The 17,781-nt window shown below is 42.1% G+C and overlaps 1 protein-coding gene across 4 annotated transcripts in view; it reads left to right on the top strand.

The window, feature by feature from the left end:
- LOC128706569 (uncharacterized) overlaps positions 1-17,781 on the top strand; it is a 516,652-nt gene that overhangs the window by 430,094 nt on the left and 68,777 nt on the right. For all 4 annotated transcript variants that reach the window (XM_070087824.1, XM_070087841.1, XM_070087835.1 and 1 more), the window contains one exon: positions 2,580-2,649. In XM_070087824.1, the coding sequence (XP_069943925.1) occupies positions 2,580-2,649 (70 nt within the window). The remainder of the gene's footprint in view (positions 1-2,579; positions 2,650-17,781) is intronic.

Raw genomic sequence — 17,781 nt, 5'->3', positions numbered from 1 at the left:
AAATAACAACCCTAACCTGGAACCATCAGCAGATCCTCCATGAAAGTCATAAAACTCCCTTAATCCTGAATCTAAGTTCAACATAACTAAATCCCCGACTACGACGGTGCGTTGATGCTACACAAAATACGTCAGAAGCTTTAGCTTGGGTCCTGGGTTGTCTTAGTGTCAGTACGACACAACCTCAGTAAAACGTCAAAAATCATTAAGTCTGAACAATGCTCTGTGAACAGAGCTACACAGAGTTACAAGATGTATGTTTTGACTCGCCAACGAAATCATACTCTACCAAAACAGTCTCAATAACGAACAGACAGAGACGAGAGGAATGCTCCCCATACCAGGAGCAGATGGAGAGAGCCTTGCTTATCGAGTGATGTCCAGCTATAGAGAGCGATTTCTCGACTACAGGCCTCACATCAGGTGATATCACGTGACTCGCCCCTGGTACTGCAGAGACGCCGGCAGGTAAACAAGCGAGCTGATAGTTAGCTAAGCAGTTTACCATACGGACAGCCAACCACAACTCTCGAACAGTGAGCACAGTGAAGTGTAAATGTTACATCCTACCTAATGGCAAAGCTAAGTCAGATAACAGTATAAAGCAACTGACTCACGAAATCGTAATGACACAATTGCAGACTCTCTGACCGCGGGTTCAAACCCCACCCGTGGTATTTTTTTTTTTAGCATAAAGCAAGATATTTTCCTAGCTATTAATGAAAATATCAGCAATATATACATTGTGTCCCTTCCCAGGAGGCGCAATAAGGTATATACAAAGTGGCAGGTGTTGTTATAACGTAACGAGCAGTAAAACTTTCTCTGTCACCGAGTGCAAGACTTGTCCGCTGGTTCACTGTTCTTTCTTAACGTCCAATTATAACATATTATTATTATCGCCAAGCTCAGATGGTAATTTATTATTTAATCCCTTAATTTATTGTTTTAAAGAGGTAATGTGTATGTGTGTGTGTGTGTGTATGTGTGTGTGTGTGTGTGTGTGTGTGTGTGTGGGTATGTGTGTGTGTGTGTATGTGTGTGTGTGTATGTATGTGTGTGTATGTATGTATGTGTGTGTGTGCGTATGTGTGTATGTATGTATGTGTGTGTGTGTGTATGTGTGTATGCGTATGTATGTGTGTGTGTGTGTATATGTGTGTATGTGTATGTGTGTGTATATGTATGTGTGTGTGTGTGTATATATATGTGTGTGTGTATGTGTGTATGCGTATGTATGTGTGTGTGTGTGTATATGTGTGTATGTGTGTGTATGTGTGTGTATATGTATGTGTGTGTGTGTGTGTGTATGTGTGTGTGTATGTGTGTGTATGTGTGTGTATGTGTGTGTGTGTGTGTATGTGTGTGTGTGTGTGTGTATGTGTGTGTGTGTGTGTATGTGTGTGTGTGTGTGTGTGTGTGTGTGTGTGTATGTGTGTGTGTGTGTGTGTATGTGTGTGTGTGTGTATGTGTGTGTGTGTATGTATGTGTGTGTATGTATGTATGTGTGTGTATGTATGTATGTGTGTGTGTGCGTATGTGTGTATGTATGTATGTGTGTGTGTGTGTGTATATGTGTGTATGTGTGTGTATGTGTGTGTATATGTATGTGTGTGTGTGTGTATATATATGTGTGTGTGTATGTGTGTGCGTGCGAGCGTGTCAGCACCTCGCCTTGATACTGCCCATGTTTGTTCTCAAGTCCTGTTTGTGACTCATGATTGACTTTCTTCCAGCCCTGTCTTCCAGGCTTGTCTTCCAGCCCTGTCTTCCAGGCTTGTCTTCCAGCCCTGTCTTCCAGATCTGTCGTATCCCGCAGTCTTATGTTCTTATATTCCTATTGTTTATATAAGACTATCGAGAAATATTGTAATTCTCGGTATTTTGAATGTATCAGCGACCAGTGTGTTCTGTTGATGACCAGTGTGTTCTGTTGATGACCAGTGTGTTCTGTTGATGACCAGTGTGTTCTGGTGATGACCAGTGTGTTCTGTTGATGACCAGTGTGTTCTGTTGATGAAAAGTGTGTTCTGTTGATGACCAGTGTGTTCTGTTGATGACAAGTGTGTTCTGTTGATGACCAGTGTGTTCTGTTGATGACCAGTGTGTTCTGTTGATGACCAGTGTGTTCTGTTGATGACCAGTGTGTTCTGTTGATGACCAGTGTGTTCTGTTGATGACCAGTGTGTTCTGTTGATGACAAGTGTGTTCTGTTGATGACCAGTGTCTTCTGGTGATGACAAGTGTGTTCTGTTGATGACCAGTGTGTTCTGTTGATGACCAGTGTGTTCTGGTGATGACAAGTGTGTTCTGTTGATGACCAGTGTGTTCTGTTGATGACCAGGGTGTTCTGTTGATGACCAGGGTGTTCTGTTGATGACCAGTGTGTTCTGTTGATGATCAGTGTGTTCTGTTGATGACCAGTGTGTTCTGTTGATGACCAGTGTGTTCTGGTGATGACCAGTGTGTTCTGGTGATGACCAGGGTGTTCTGTTGATGACCAGTGTGTTCTGTTGATGACCAGTGTGTTCTGTTGATGACCAGTGTGTTCTGTTGATGACCAGGGTGTTCTGTTGCAGGATTCGCTGGGTGCTGGTTCTCACCACTCGTCCAAGGTGTCACTGCTGGAGGGTCGTCACCAGGTTGTAGGTGAGTGTACACACAGATGAGTCACCAGGTTGTAAGTGTGCACACAGATGAGTCACCAGGGTGTAAGTGTGCACACAGATGAGTCACCAGGGTGTATGTGTGCACACAGATGAGTCACCAGGCTGTAAGTGTGCACACAGATGAGTCACCAGGCTGTAAGTGTGCACACAGATGAGTCACCAGGTTGTAGGTGAGTGTACACACAGATGAGTCACCAGGATGTCAGTAAGTGTGCACACAGATGAGTCACCAGGGTGTAGGTGAGTATACACACAGATGAGTCACCAGGTTGTAAGTGTACATACAGATGAGTCACCAGGATGTCAGTAAGTGTGCACACAGATGAGTCACCAGGGTGTAAGTGTGCACACAGATGAGTCACCAGGGTGTAAGTGTGTACACAGATGAGTCACCAGGGTGTAAGTGTGCACACAGATGAGTCACCAGGGTGTAAGTGTGCACACAGATGAGTCACCAGGGTGTCAGTAAGTGTACACACAGATGAGTCACCAGGTTGTAGGTGAGTGTACACACAATGAGTCACCAGGTTGTAGGTGAGTGTACACACAGATGAGTCACCAGGTTGTAGGTGAGTGTACACACAGATGAGTCACCAGGTTGTAGGTGAGTGTACACACAGATGAGTCACCAGGTTGTAGGTGAGTGTACACACAGATGAGTCACCAGGTTGTAGGTGAGTGTACACACAGATGAGTCACCAGGTTGTAGGTGAGTGTACACACAGATGAGTCACCAGGTTGTCATAAAGTTTGAATGGCCGCGTAAACTCATGGTAAGATCACGGACACTGCATGAGCAAGAAGGTTGTAGCCTCAGCTGGTGAATGTACGTGGGCGTGAGGGACTCAACCTGGTCATAGAGGGTCGTCAGCAGTAATGACCTGCATGACCAGGTAGTCATGCAGGTCATTACTGATGATCTTCATGACCATATATAGTCATGCAGGTCATCAGTAATGACCTGTGTGACCAGGTCGAGTCTTGCAGGTCATCAGTAAAGAACTTTGTGACCACGTGTAGTCATGCAGGTTTTCAGTAATGACCTGCAGGACCTGTTTTGAAGGAGGTTAGTGGAGGTTCAGGTTTAGTGTTTTATAATGTGTTACGGTTTAGTATAAAATAATATCTTGTAAACTGTAGTAATGTTCATATTTTGGTTTATTAATGTTTTTTTGTTTAGGTTAAAAACAATATTTTGAGTTTCCTAACTTGATAACAGTTTCCCTTATATTTCTTTATTTTCTTCATGAAAAGTCAACATATTTGGTACAGTTCAACACTGAAATTTTCATGAATGAAGAAATATCTTCGTTCCTTAAGACTAAGAAAATGTTGGGCTCGTAGTCCACGGACACAGCTTAAGTGACAGTACATACTGACCCTTGAACCACCCGTGATATTCTCCTCCCGACCTCACAACCCCCATCACAACCTCCCTTACACACAAAAAAAAATCAGTCGGATGAGAATCAGGCAGGACTACAAAGGGATCTGAATAAGCTGCAAGCCAGGAACTGGCTCCTGGAGTTTAACCCCACCAAGTGGGGTTAGTATAATAGTCTTGGGGTAAGTATAATACTAAGCACATCTGAGGCGCACATCAACCAAATAACTGCTGCAGCTTATGGGCGCCTGGCGAACCTAATAATAGCATTCTGACACCTCAGTAAGAAATCGTTCAAGACTCGGTACACAGTGTACTTCAGACACACATTGGAGTATGCAGCACCAGTCTGGAATCCTCACCTGGTCAAGCACGTCAAGAAATTAGGGAAAGTGCAAAGGTTTGCAACGAGCCTAGTCCCAGAGCCAAGGGGCGTTTCCTACAAGAGGAGGTTAAGGAAAATCAACCTGACAGCACTGGAGGACAGGAGAGAGATGGACGACATGATAACGAAATATAAAATACTGAGAGGAATTGACAAGGTGGGCAGCGACAGGATGTTCCAGAGATGGGACACAGCAACAAGAGATCACAACTGGAAGCTGAAGACTCACATGAGTCAAAGGGATGTTAGGAAGTATTTCTTCAGTCATACAGTTGTCAGAAAGTGGAACAATCTGGAAAGTGATGTAGTGGAGGCAGGATCCATACATAGCTTTAAGAAGATATATGATAAAGCTCATGGAGAAGGGAGAGAGTAGACCTAGTGGGGACCAGTGAAGAGGCGGGGCCAGGAGCTGTGAATCGACCCCTGAAACGACAATTAGGTGAGTACACACGCGCACGTACGTACGTACGTAAAAGTGACCTAGCTTTCTCCATGGACTGTACCTGAACGACAGTACTTACCCAAACCAGTGTTACACAGCTTCTCTCATGGACAGTTTTTTTTCTTAAATAGTAGCCACCCGAACATTATTTGCAAATGATACTAAAATAAGCATGAAAGTTACTATGGTAGAGGTCACTGAAAAATTACAGGAAGATATAAGCGGGGTTTTTCAGTGGGCAGTGGAGAACAACAGGACGTTCAATGGTGATAAATTCCAGTTGCTTAGATATGGAAAGAATGAAGAACTCAAAAGGAACACTATATACAAAACTCAAGAGGGTTACCAAATAGAACGTAAGGAACACGTAAAAGACCTGGGAATAATTATGTCAGTGGACCTTTCTTTTAAAGACCATAACAAGACAAAGATCACGACAGCCAGGAAGATGACGGGGTGGATATTGAGAACTTCCAAAACAAGGGAAACAATGCCAATGGTGACACTCTTCAAATTGCTTGTCCTTCCTCACTTAGAATATTGCTCAGTGCTGACGGCCCATTTCAGGGCAGGAGAAATATCGGAGCTGGAACAAATACAGAGATCGTTTACGGCTCACATTGAGCCAGTAAAGCACCTAAATTACTGGGAACGCCTTCAAGTCTTGAACATGTACTCATTGGAGCGGAGGAGAGAGAGGTAAATGATAATATATACGTGGAAAGTACTCGAGGGCTTGGTCCCAAATCTGCACACTGCCATAACAACATACTGGAGTGAGAGAAATGAGAGGAAGTGTAAAATAAACCCAGTGAGGAGCAGGGATGCGGTGAGGACAATAAGGGAACACTGTATCAACATCCGGGGTCCCAGACTTTTCAACATCTTACCAGAAGATATCAGAAACACGGCTGGAACAAGTGTTGAAGCCTTCAAGAGGAAATTGAACAAGTAGCTTCACCAGGTGCCAGATCAACTAGGCTGTGATGGATATGTGGGGCAGTGGGCCTCCAGCACCAACAGCCTGATTGATCAGGCAAGCACCAAATGAGCCTGGCCCATGGCCGGGCTCCGAGAGTAGTGAAACTCTCGAAACACTTCGACGGTATATCAAAAGTAAAGGTATATACCTCGCTACTTATGGTGACCCAGTATCGTAATGCTGATAAATGGAGAATGTGTTAGCACTACCTGTGTGTGCCCTCGCTCTGTAGTGGCAGTGTTTGAACAGCACTACCTGTGTGTGCCCTCGCTCTGTAGTGGCAGTGTTTGAACAGCACTACCTGTGTGTGCCCTCGCTCTGTAGAGGCAGCGTTTGAACAGCACTACCTGTGTGTGCCCTCGCTCTGTAGTGGCAGTGTTTGAACAGCACTACCTGTGTGTGCCCTCGCTCTGTAGTGGCAGTGTTTGAACAGCACTACCTGTGTGTGCCCTCGCTCTGTAGTGGCAGCGTTTGAACAGCACTACCTGTGTGTGCCCTCGCTCTGTAGAGGCAGCGTTTGAACTTTCAAAATAATAACGAAGTGGACGGGGGTCTCATGAGAGTGGTTAGTCAAACAACCTTTGTTGTGGGAGATCTTGGCCCAAGACGACCAGCAACAGCATAAAGGTTACCTGAAGGTGGTTTCCAAGATCATCATCCCTTCAACTTAGTCTCAGACCTGGCCGCCATCTTCCTAACCTCTTAAGTCAAATCATTTAAAAGTTTAGCATAATATTTTAATGTTTGTGATGAGAGACCTACACAGGACTTACAACATCATGCCTGAGTTCTTGCTGTGTAACACCGTGTCTTCTCTACGCTACGTTCTGCATGACACATTTATTTGTGTCATGTTATACACACTTATTGTTCGTCCGTGTATACATTGTTTATTCATAACCTGTAAGTTGAGGAATTAAAATATAGGTGCTCTCTTTTCCCTTATGGAAGGTTTTAAAACAAATTATAATTGTTGAGAGTATTGTGATTATATTATATAATCACACACACACTGGTCACTTTATCAGGTACACCTTCCTAGTAGTGGGTAGGTCTTCCCTTTGCCCCAGAACAGCCTAAATTCATCGTGGCATGGATTCATTAAGTTGTTGGTAACGCATTTCCTGCAGATTTGTCGGCTGCACAGGCAAGGTGGATCATGGATCTATGTGGATTTATGGGTCCGAGTTCTTGGCTAGTCGTAGTGTTGTTATATATATATATATATATATATATATATATATATATATATATATATATATATATATATATATATATATATATATATATATATATGGGGAGGATAAAGCGATCGTTATAAAATCATTTCCTCCCGGCCTTCTACGGACGCCTCCGGGTGCGGCAAAAAGTGTTCTATAGATGGGTTAGAACTTAGAACTTGACACTCTGCTTGACAAAGGTATTCCACGCAGGGATCGTACACGGATATCGTATATCAGCCACTGTGTTATACATGGTCGCCAGGCCATCCTGGAGGTGCAACAGCAGCAGGAAAAAGAAAACTCAGGTCAGACTTCCCTGGACTCACTTGTTACTAGCGGTGCTCAGTTTTATGCTATTAACGCCTTATATTACTAGCATGTTACTGTTCTCTATTGAAATTTTTCAGTAAAGCATTTTTTTTTAAATAATTACCATTCACAAATAACCTGCACATAGGAGAGAGAGAAGCTTATGACGATGTTTCTGTCCGACTTGGTTCATTAAAAGTCACACTGTGTAACTAGTTAATGGTCCAAGTCGGACCGAAACGTTGCCAGAAGTTACAGTCTACTATGTGCGGGTTGTATTATACATCTTAACATTGCACTGAATTATGGTTCTTTATTATTTATTTTACAAATACAACAACAAATCATTATTGACGATAATGAGTTGGTCATGTGAGTGGTCGTTGTAACGAGGCTTTGTGCTGCAAATGTTCTCATCCTTCGCTGTCAAGTCTGTCAAGTACGGTTGATTTAAAAGTTGAAATATATTCCAAAATCACGAGACGACGATGTTAAGATATACTGTCAGTGTGGATTTGGAGAGATTGTCTACATTGTTGTGAGGTTGGGATGTCGTGGGGCCGGGAGCTAGGTTATTGTGTTCAATGAGGCTGTGATGTCCTCCTGGCCTCACTTCTGTGACTTTGTAATCCCATAAATTTTTTGATAGTTCTCATTGCTTGTAGAATTTGGTAATTCTTGGGAATTATATTAGTTGTTTCTCCCTTGACTAGTGATACAACTTATTTTGTTATTTTGTTATTTTCCATCAAAATTTGTTTATAATTTAAGAAAGTATTCAGATCAGCATGTTCAGTGTTCATCATACAAAGTCGTCTATTGTAATTATCTAAATTATGTAATATATGCCAATTATAGTGTAAACGTTAACTAGTGATCCTCACGTATATTGTATCATCCTTCATCACTCTTATGGACACCGTTTAATTTATTTAAAACCACTGTTATGTACACAATTAACCAGTCATAGTAATTCAGATTAACCACAACGAAGAAAATTAAAATGGATCAGAAAGGCAACAGAAAGAACAAAAAAAATAGAAAGTTGTTTGAGTTTATGCATATTTGTATTTATTATTTACTGAAATTTTCCTTCGCTAATAGCAAGAGAAAAAATTACAGAGGTACAGTAATGAAACTCTTACACCAACATCCAAAATGAATGTTTGGTGCACCTGTGAGAGAACCAGGTCCTGACTGACCTGTAATTGATAACCTGCAGGTTAGTCAAGTATGGAGAGGCATCATGACTGGTACACTGCTGAGAGAACCAGGTCCTGACTGACCTGTAATTGATAACCTGCAGGTTAGTCAAGTATGGAGAGGCATCATGACTGGTACACTGCTGAGAGAACCAGGTCCTGACTGACCTGTAATTGATAACCTGCAGGTTAGTCAAGTATGGAGAGGCATCATGACTGGTACACTGCTGAGAGAACCAGGTCCTGACTGACCTGTGATTGATAACCTGCAGGTTAGTCAAGTATGGAGAGGCATCATGACTGGTACACTGCTAAGAGAACCAGGTCCTGACTGACCTGTGATTGATAACCTGCAGGTTAGTCAAGTATGGAGAGGCATCATGACTGGTACACTGCTGAGAGAACCAGGTCCTGACTGACCTGTAATTGATAACCTGCAGGTTAGTCAAGTATGGAGAGGCATCATGACTGGTACACTGCTGAGAGAACCAGGTCCTGACTGACCTGTGATTGATAACCTGCAGGTTAGTCAAGTATGGAGAGGCATCATGACTGGTACACTGCTGAGAGAACCAGGTCCTGACTGACCTGTGATTGATAACCTGCAGGTTAGTCAAGTATGGAGAGGCATCATGACTGGTACACTGCTGAGAAACCAGGTCCTGACTGACCTGTAATTGATAACCTGCAGGTTAGTCAAGTATGGAGAGGCATCATGACTGGTACACTGCTGAGAGAACCAGGTCCTGACTGACCTGTAATTGATAACCTGCAGGTTAGTCAAGTATGGAGAGGCATCATGACTGGTACACTGCTGAGAGAACCAGGTCCTGACTGACCTATAATTGATAACCTGCAGATTAGTCAAGCATTGAGAGGCATCATGACTGGTACACTGCTGAGAGAACCAGGTCCTGACTGACCTGTGATTGATAACCTGCAGGTTAGTCAAGTATGGAGAGGCATCATGACTGGTACACTGCTGAGAGAACCAGGTCCTGACTGACCTGTGATTGATAACCTGCAGGTTAGTCAAGTATGGAGAGGCATCATGACTGGTACACTGCTGAGAGAATCAGGTCCTGACTGACCTGTAATTGATAACCTGCAGGTTAGTCAAGTATGGAGAGGCATCATGACTGGTACACTGCTGAGAGAACCAGGTCCTGACCGACCTGTAATTGATAACCTGCAGGTTAGTCAAGTATGGAGAGGCATCATGACTGGTACACTGCTGAGAGAACCAGGTTCTGACTGACCTGTAATTGATAACCTGCAGGTTAGTCAAGCATGGAGAGGCATCATGACTGGTACACTGCTGTGGAGAAATTTTCTCCAGGAGGGGGGTATCAGCCCCCTTCAGCCCTTTCAGCCCTGAGGGGCCAAGCCCTCTCAGCCCTGAAGGGCCACTCAGCATATCCTGTTGAGATTTTTGGCCTTACCTGCTGTGTTTATTATAACTATATATAATGAACACTTAGCTGATAAATGACAGCAAATCGTCTACACAGCCGCCCCTGCAGACGAGGTCTAGAAGCTGTCGAAACCATCACAACAGTGGGCTGTCAAGAGATACAATTTGTAAGTATAAATTACCCCTAGGGGGTGTTATGCCAGCATATTTCATTCGATGATGGCTGACGAAATACCTACTTGTTTGGACTCAAAAGTCCACACCTTACTGCCAATTATAGGTTGATTACAAACTCCTTGTGACTCAAGAATTGCGCAATCCCCCGATCTACAAGAAATTCGTAACATACCTTGCTCTTTGTAACGTGAGCTATGGTGTTCTCAACACCTTCGACAGATATCGGTGGCTTGATAGAAGCTGAAGTGTCCTTGGATGTCCACGTCTTCCATTGTCTAGGAAACGCACACTGGTACACTATGTTCCACAAGATTTGTCTTTGTTGTTCACAATGTATCACAAGAGAAGCTGATCACACTTCTATTAAGTGTTTGTGTTAGAGACACTTTGTTCACACTAACGCACAGATCAGTATCCTGGCGTCAGTGTCACTCTCCATAGAGTCAAAGATAGTCTGCCAGACGCCACAGCGCTCCATGCCGTCACTGCCCTAATACACAAAAAAAAAAAACGCTGACCTAGTACCTTGCATCCTTGTCACCTCCTCGATGAAGCAAAGCAGAATGTTTGTTTCTTGCTGTCTTAATCATAGACAACAATGTACACTATCTTTACTATGGTAATAAAGTGGGAGCAGGATTTTCCTTAATTGTCCTGCTAAAGTAAGAATGTATTGTCTCTTATAAAAATACACTTTGCAACACCGCTGCAAGGAGCAGAGGTCACTTGACTACGTGGCATAGCATCTGTGATCAATTACTCACTCTAGCAGTAAACAAGACGCTCGCCCCTTCTGAGTGGCCCCTCAGGGCTGAGAGGGCTTGGCCCCTCAGGGCTGAAAGGGCTGAAGGGGGCTGATACCCCCCTCCTGGAGAAAATTTCTCCACACTGGGGGGCGGCGGAGGTTCGCTGCAGGTGAACTATTCATCACTTAACATTAATTTAATTTTCTCACTCGCCACCACTGCTGCTTGTCTTTTCTGAACAGCTTTAGTCTGTGTGGTTTCTGGAGAATCACTAATTTTGTTTTCAACACTGTGTAATTCTAACGGCACTAGTTTATTTATTGTCCGCTTATTCACTACACTTTTGCTCAAAACATCAACTGTCCTGATGATTCCATTTGCATCAGGATATATGGTCACAATTTTTCCAAGTGGCCATTGGGACCTCGGACCATCATTGTCGATAATCACTATGTCACCAGGTCTTAAGGACTTATGATTTTCAGGAACACCAGCTCCATAGAAGTGTTCTCTCAATGAGGTGAGATAGTCTTCTCGCCAAATTTTCTCCCAACGTTCAATCACTTTATTAAGGTGTTTGAATTTACGTCTGAGTTGCTCAGGTTCGAAATAAGTAGGATCCTCTATGATTTCTTTATCATTCATGGGAGGAACAGGTTCGAGCCTTCTGCCATGGAGTAAATGAGATGGACTTAACACTTCTATTACAGTCACAACTGTACGGAATTCTTCTAAGTCTATTCTCTGACGATGAAGAGTCTTCCTTAAACAACGCTTTACAATGCCGATCATTCTTTCATAAAATCCGCCGTGCCATGGAGATTTAGGAGGAATGTATCTCCAACGACATCTGCGTTGATTCAGCATCTGTTGTACTTCTGGCTGATCAAAGATCTTGCTTATATAAGCAGTACCAGCAACAAAGTTCGTTGCATTATCTGAAATCATCAGTCTGGGACATCCCCTTCTGGCTGCAAATCTTCTGAATAATTTGATAAAGGTTTCAGCAGACATGTCAGTGGCTACTTCTAGATGTACTGCTCTAGTTGTAGCACAAGTGAACAAACAGATGTACACCTTGATGGGAACTTTGTCAACAGTGTTGGTTAAAATTATTGGTCCAGTGTAATCTACACCTGTCACCTCAAATGGAGTGATATGACAAACTCTTTCAGAGGGATATGGAGGTGGACCTGGATACTGACATACTCGCATATCGTAGTGACGACAAGTAATACAGTCCTTTATTTGTTTTTTCACACTTTGTCGACCTTGAGGTATCCAGTAGGATTGTCGTATATGACAAAGTGTGTCAGCTACCCCACCATGTAACACGTTACTGTGGGCGTTTTGCACAATCAGTTTTGTTAGCCAATGATTCTTGGGGATCAATATTGGATGTATGGCTTCTTTAGGTAGTGAAGAATTATGAATTCTTCCTCGACATCTTATAATCTTTTCTGAGTCGAGATAAAGTCCTAAAGAATTAATCATGGCAGGTTTCTTTGGGGATTTATCTTGTGTTTCTAGAAATTTATATTCTGTAGAGAAAACGTCTTTCTGTATTAGTTTCACCCAGTATTTAATGGGTTCAAGACATTCATAATCAGGTTTAATTCCTTTAATGAATTTAAAGACAAGAGCTGTAACTCTTAAGAGTTTACCCAAAGATGAGTAATTAGATCCATCAATGACTATTTCTGTTGTGTCTGCAGTATTTACACAACTTATTTCTGCTGTGTTCAAGCAGACTGTTTCTTCTGGCATAATGTGAGCTTTTTGCTGAGGCCAGTTATTTTCATTAGAGAGCCAGTTCGGTCCGTGGAGCCATAATTTATTATCCACAAATTTCTTGAGTGGGACACCACGTGACAACATGTCAGCTGGATTCTCTTGGGTAGAGACGTGAAGAAAGAGATAATCTCTCTGCATCTCTTTTATTTCTGCTACTCTGTTCTGTACATAGACCAACTTACTCTTATTATTTCTTAACCACTGGAGAACTGCCTCATTATCACTCCAGATCACGGTTTTCTCAATAGTGAGATGATCAAGTACTTTGTTGAGATAGACAGCTAATTTTGTACCTACATAGAGTGCTGTCAGTTCCAATTGTGGTACTGTTCTGACCTTCAAGGGTGCTACCCTGGCCTTTGAAGTAATTAGTGTACTTCCTTCAGCATTACTCATGTAAGCTACAGCGCCATAACCTCTGGTTGACGCATCACAGAACACATGTAATGTGTAATTGTTTCCCTCTTGACCTATTTGTCTGGGAAATTTAATTTGATGAAGTTGTTTAAACTCCTTGGATATTTCATCCCATGCTTGACTCATTTCTAGAGGCAAGTTCTCATCCCATCCAATTTTGAGTTTCCATGCATCTTGCATAAGCATTTTACCTTTTATGGTAATTGGTGAGACGAGTCCTAGAGGATCAAAACATTGTGATACCTCTGACAGTAAACTACGTTTAGTGAGTGTACTGCATGATTTATTGTTTATCCTTTTGAGACTCAAAGTATCTTCCTGTGTGTTCCAATTAAGTCCCAGCATATTGTTGCAATCAGGAATTTCAGTTTCAGGGAAATCTTCTTTGATAAGTTCCCTTAATTGCTTTGAATTTGTATTCCACATCCTTAGAGGCATATTTGCTTCTTTCATCTCCTTGTTAGCTTCTCTGTATAAGGATTTCAAATCCTCCTCTTTATTCACAGTACCTTGAAGATTGTCCACATAGAAACTTTTCTTTAAGACTTCTTTGAAGGGACTTTCAGATTTCTTCAAATGTGTATTTAGAGTAGCTTCTAGTAAGATTGGAGAGGATGTTGCACCAAATAATACTGATTTGAAACGATAAGTTTTCACAGGACTTTGAGGATCATGTGGATTTTCAGGCCACAAGAATCGAGTATAATCTCTATCTATTTCTTGTAGTCCTACTCTTAAGAAAGCCTTGGAAATATCAGCCGTGTAGGCATATGGGTTTGTGCGAAATTTCATAAGCACGTCTCCAAGCTTCTCAGTTAGTGAGGGTCCGGTCATCAGACAGTCATTAAGACTTGCTACATCCTTATTTGCACGTGCGCTGCAATTATATACAACACGTAGTGGAGTGGTTTCAGAATCTTTTCTGACTCCATGGTGCGGGAGATAATGAGCGTTTGTCTTCAACTTATCTTCGACTATTTCCTCAATGAATTTATTGTCCAACTGTTCTTGTATGATATTATCATAGACAGTCAGTAGCTCTGGATGCTTCCTGAGCTCATGTATTTGTGCTTTCATCTGTCCGAAAGCCATGCGATAATTGCTAGGCAGATGTGGTGGATTTAATTTCCATGGTAACCTAACCCAATACTGTCCATCTTTATATTTGACAGTGTCCAAATATTGGTTATAAGTCTGAGACTCTTGTGGGCTTGGTTTATTTACATCAATACCTATCGCATCTAAATCCCACAACTTATCAACTGGTTCATTCATTTCTTCCAGTAATGATAATTTTTGCTGTGGTACATGATCAGCGGTTATTCTCGTAACTAGTACATTTTCCACTGAATCAATATCAGCTTCTTTCCCACTTTGAGAGGGAATGGGACCACATATCATGTGGCCTCCTGCTGTTTTCAGCAAGTGAACATCATGTTTACTTACTATATTTTGCACAAAACAGTGATAATAATCACTTCCAATGATTAAATCAATTGGACTAATTGTGTCCGTCTGTATGTCAGGACAGGCTAACTTGACCTTAGCTGCTTTCAGTGCTGCAACTGTTTCTTTTAATCCCTGGATCTGCACAGACTTAGGCAAATCATCTACTACCACAGCTTCTACTGTCTTTTTCCTGTTTCCTAGACCAACAGTGATTTTGGCTAGGTCATATGTCTGTTTACCAGAATTGTGAAAAAAACCAGCTATATCTAACTGTATTTTGGCATAGGGTTGTTTATTCAGTTTCTGCAACACTGTTCTTCTTATGAAGGACCTTTGTGAGCCTTGATCAAATAGTGTTAGCACATTGGTTTTGTGTAATTTATTAGATAACTCAACTCGAGCTATCGGGAGAGCAGTTGCTTTAAACTTATCTCTCACATTTAATGCTGTTGCTTGTTGACTTCCTGATTCTGTGGAAGTCTGCTGCTGTTCAGCAAAAGTATTTGGGCATAATGCTGAATGATGCATACCCTTGCATTTAAAACACTTCTTCAGTGAGCATTTTCCTCCCTGGTGTTCACCTAAACACTTGATGCATCTTTTCAGCTGATGAATACGTTGTTTACGTGCCTCCATTGATGTGTATTGAATACAATACTGTGCCCAATGTGTTCCATCACAAAGTACACATTTTGGAGTACGTTTATGTATGACAGTTTGTTTACTGTCTATTGTATTCACAGCTTGATAAATGCCTATATGGGATTTCCCATTATGTGGTTTAGTGGGAGTAGGTATACTCTTTTTATACTGAGTTGAAGGTTTGTTATCCACTGGATTTGTGGATTTTTCATCTTGTCTCGTTGCTTGCATGCATGAAACTATTGTTTGTAAACCATTGCTAATTTCCTCACAAGTGAAATAGCGTTTATTGAACATAATATTTAATCGTTCAATAGTTTGTGGTGACAACTTATCTTGTACAATACCACTGATAAACCAATCACATTGTCTTAGGTCATATTTAGCATCTAGAGATATGAGACTATTGTCTAATGTAATTCTAAATGCCTGTAAGTCTGAAAAACAATGTTTGGGTGGCTTCAAGCTTGATATTAAGACTGCATGTCTAACTCTAGCCTTGTCATCATCAAAGTAATTGTCTGCTAAGACACGTAAGGCTATTTGATAATTGCCTTTGACCACCGGAAATGACTTAATCAGTTCATAGGGTTCTCCCTTCACAAGACATTTAAGGTAATTGAACTTAGCAATCTCATCTATGTCAGTTCGTGAATTTACTATGGATTGAAAACCACTAATGAATTCTTCATAATTATGACCTTGGAAAATAGGTAATGACAATGTAGGTAAGCTTGGTAATGGGACACTTGTTGTTGTTACAGGTGTAACAGGTGTTTGACCACTAGTTACAGTAGGTCTCTGTGACAGAGTTTTACGGCAGATAGCCTGTACTCCTGTCCACCTTAATTGTTGATCACTAAAAGTATCCAAAACATTTTTAATTTCATCCTCAGATGGATCTGATTCAAGAAATTTATTTTCATAATGTGTATAGTCTGAATTAATTATTTTCATACGTTGTGTAAATAATCCAAACTTGACCTCAAGATCATCAAAATCTATGTTTGTATCTTGAGTTAATCCTAGACAGACTGAAATTAGATTTTCTAATTGTGTAATCTTAGTCTGTAAAGACTGAAACTGAGTTTTCAAACAAGCCATTTTAATGGTATACTGAAAATTCTAGCACCACACTTAGAGTGTTTAAAAAACACTGTACTGCTATAAACAGCTGAGTTTTTGTTATGCTTAAGTCAGCAATAATCGAGTCAGACACTACTGACCCACTAAGCTTAACCTCAGGGTCAGTGACCATGAAGGGTACAGGGTACATGTGTCTGGTGTTCTGGTACACTGCTGAGAGAACCAGGTCCTGACTGACCTGTGATTGATAACCTGCAGGTTAGTCAAGTATGGAGAGGCATCATGACTGGTACACTGCTGAGAGAACCAGGTCCTGACTGACCTGTGATTGATAACCTGCAGGTTAGTCAAGTATGGAGAGGCATCATGACTGGTACACTGCTGAGAGAAGCAGGTCCTGACTGACCTGTAATTGATAACCTGCAGGTTAGTCAAGTATGGAGAGGCATCATGACTGGTACACTGCTGAGAGAACCAGGTCCTGACCGACCTGAAATTGATAACCTGCAGGTTAGTCAAGTATGGAGAGGCATCATGACTGGTAAACTGCTGAGAGAACCAGGTCCTGACTGACCTGTAATTGATAACCTGCAGGTTAGTCAAGTATGGAGAGGCATCATGACTGGTACACTGCTGAGAGAACCAGGTCCTGACTGACCTGTAATTGATAACCTGCAGGTTAGTCAAGTATGGAGAGGCATCATGACTGGTACACTGCTGAGAGAACCAGGTCCTGACTGACCTGTAATTGATAACCTGCAGGTTAGTCAAGTATGGAGAGGCATCATGACTGGTACACTGCTGAGAGAACCAGGTCCTGACTGACCTGTAATTGATAACCTGCAGGTTAGTCAAGTATGGAGAGGCATCATGACTGGTACACTGCTGAGAGAACCAGGTCCTGACTGGCCTGTGATTGATAACCTGCAGGTTAGTCAAGTATGGAGAGGCATCATGACTGGTACACTGCTGAGAGAACCAGGTCTTGACTGACCTGTAATTGATAACCTGCAGGTTAGTCAAGTATGGAGAGGCATCATGACTGGTACACTGCTGAGAGAACCAGGTCCTGACTGACCTGTGATTGATAACCTGCAGGTTAGTCAAGTATGGAGAGGCATCATGACTGGTACACTGCTGAGAGAACCAGGTCCTGACTGACCTGTAATTGATAACCTGCAGGTTAGTCAAGTATGGAGAGGCATCATGACTGGTACACTGCTGAGAGAACCAGGTCCTGACTGACCTGTAATTGATAACCTGCAGGTTAGTCAAGTATGGAGAGGCATCATGACTGGTACACTGCTGAGAGAACCAGGTCCTGACTGACCTGTGATTGATAACCTGCAGGTTAGTCAAGTATGGAGAGGCATCATGACTGGTACACTGCTGAGACAACCAGGTCCTGACTGACCTGTGATTGATAACCTGCAGGTTAGTCAAGTATGGAGAGGCAT

The sequence above is a fragment of the Cherax quadricarinatus genome, chromosome 2, assembly GCF_038502225.1.
Source record: "Cherax quadricarinatus isolate ZL_2023a chromosome 2, ASM3850222v1, whole genome shotgun sequence".
Taxonomy (NCBI): Eukaryota; Metazoa; Arthropoda; class Malacostraca; order Decapoda; family Parastacidae; genus Cherax; species Cherax quadricarinatus.
The sequence above is the reverse complement of the archived record's forward strand: the minus strand, read 5'-3'. Positions and strand labels throughout refer to the sequence as shown.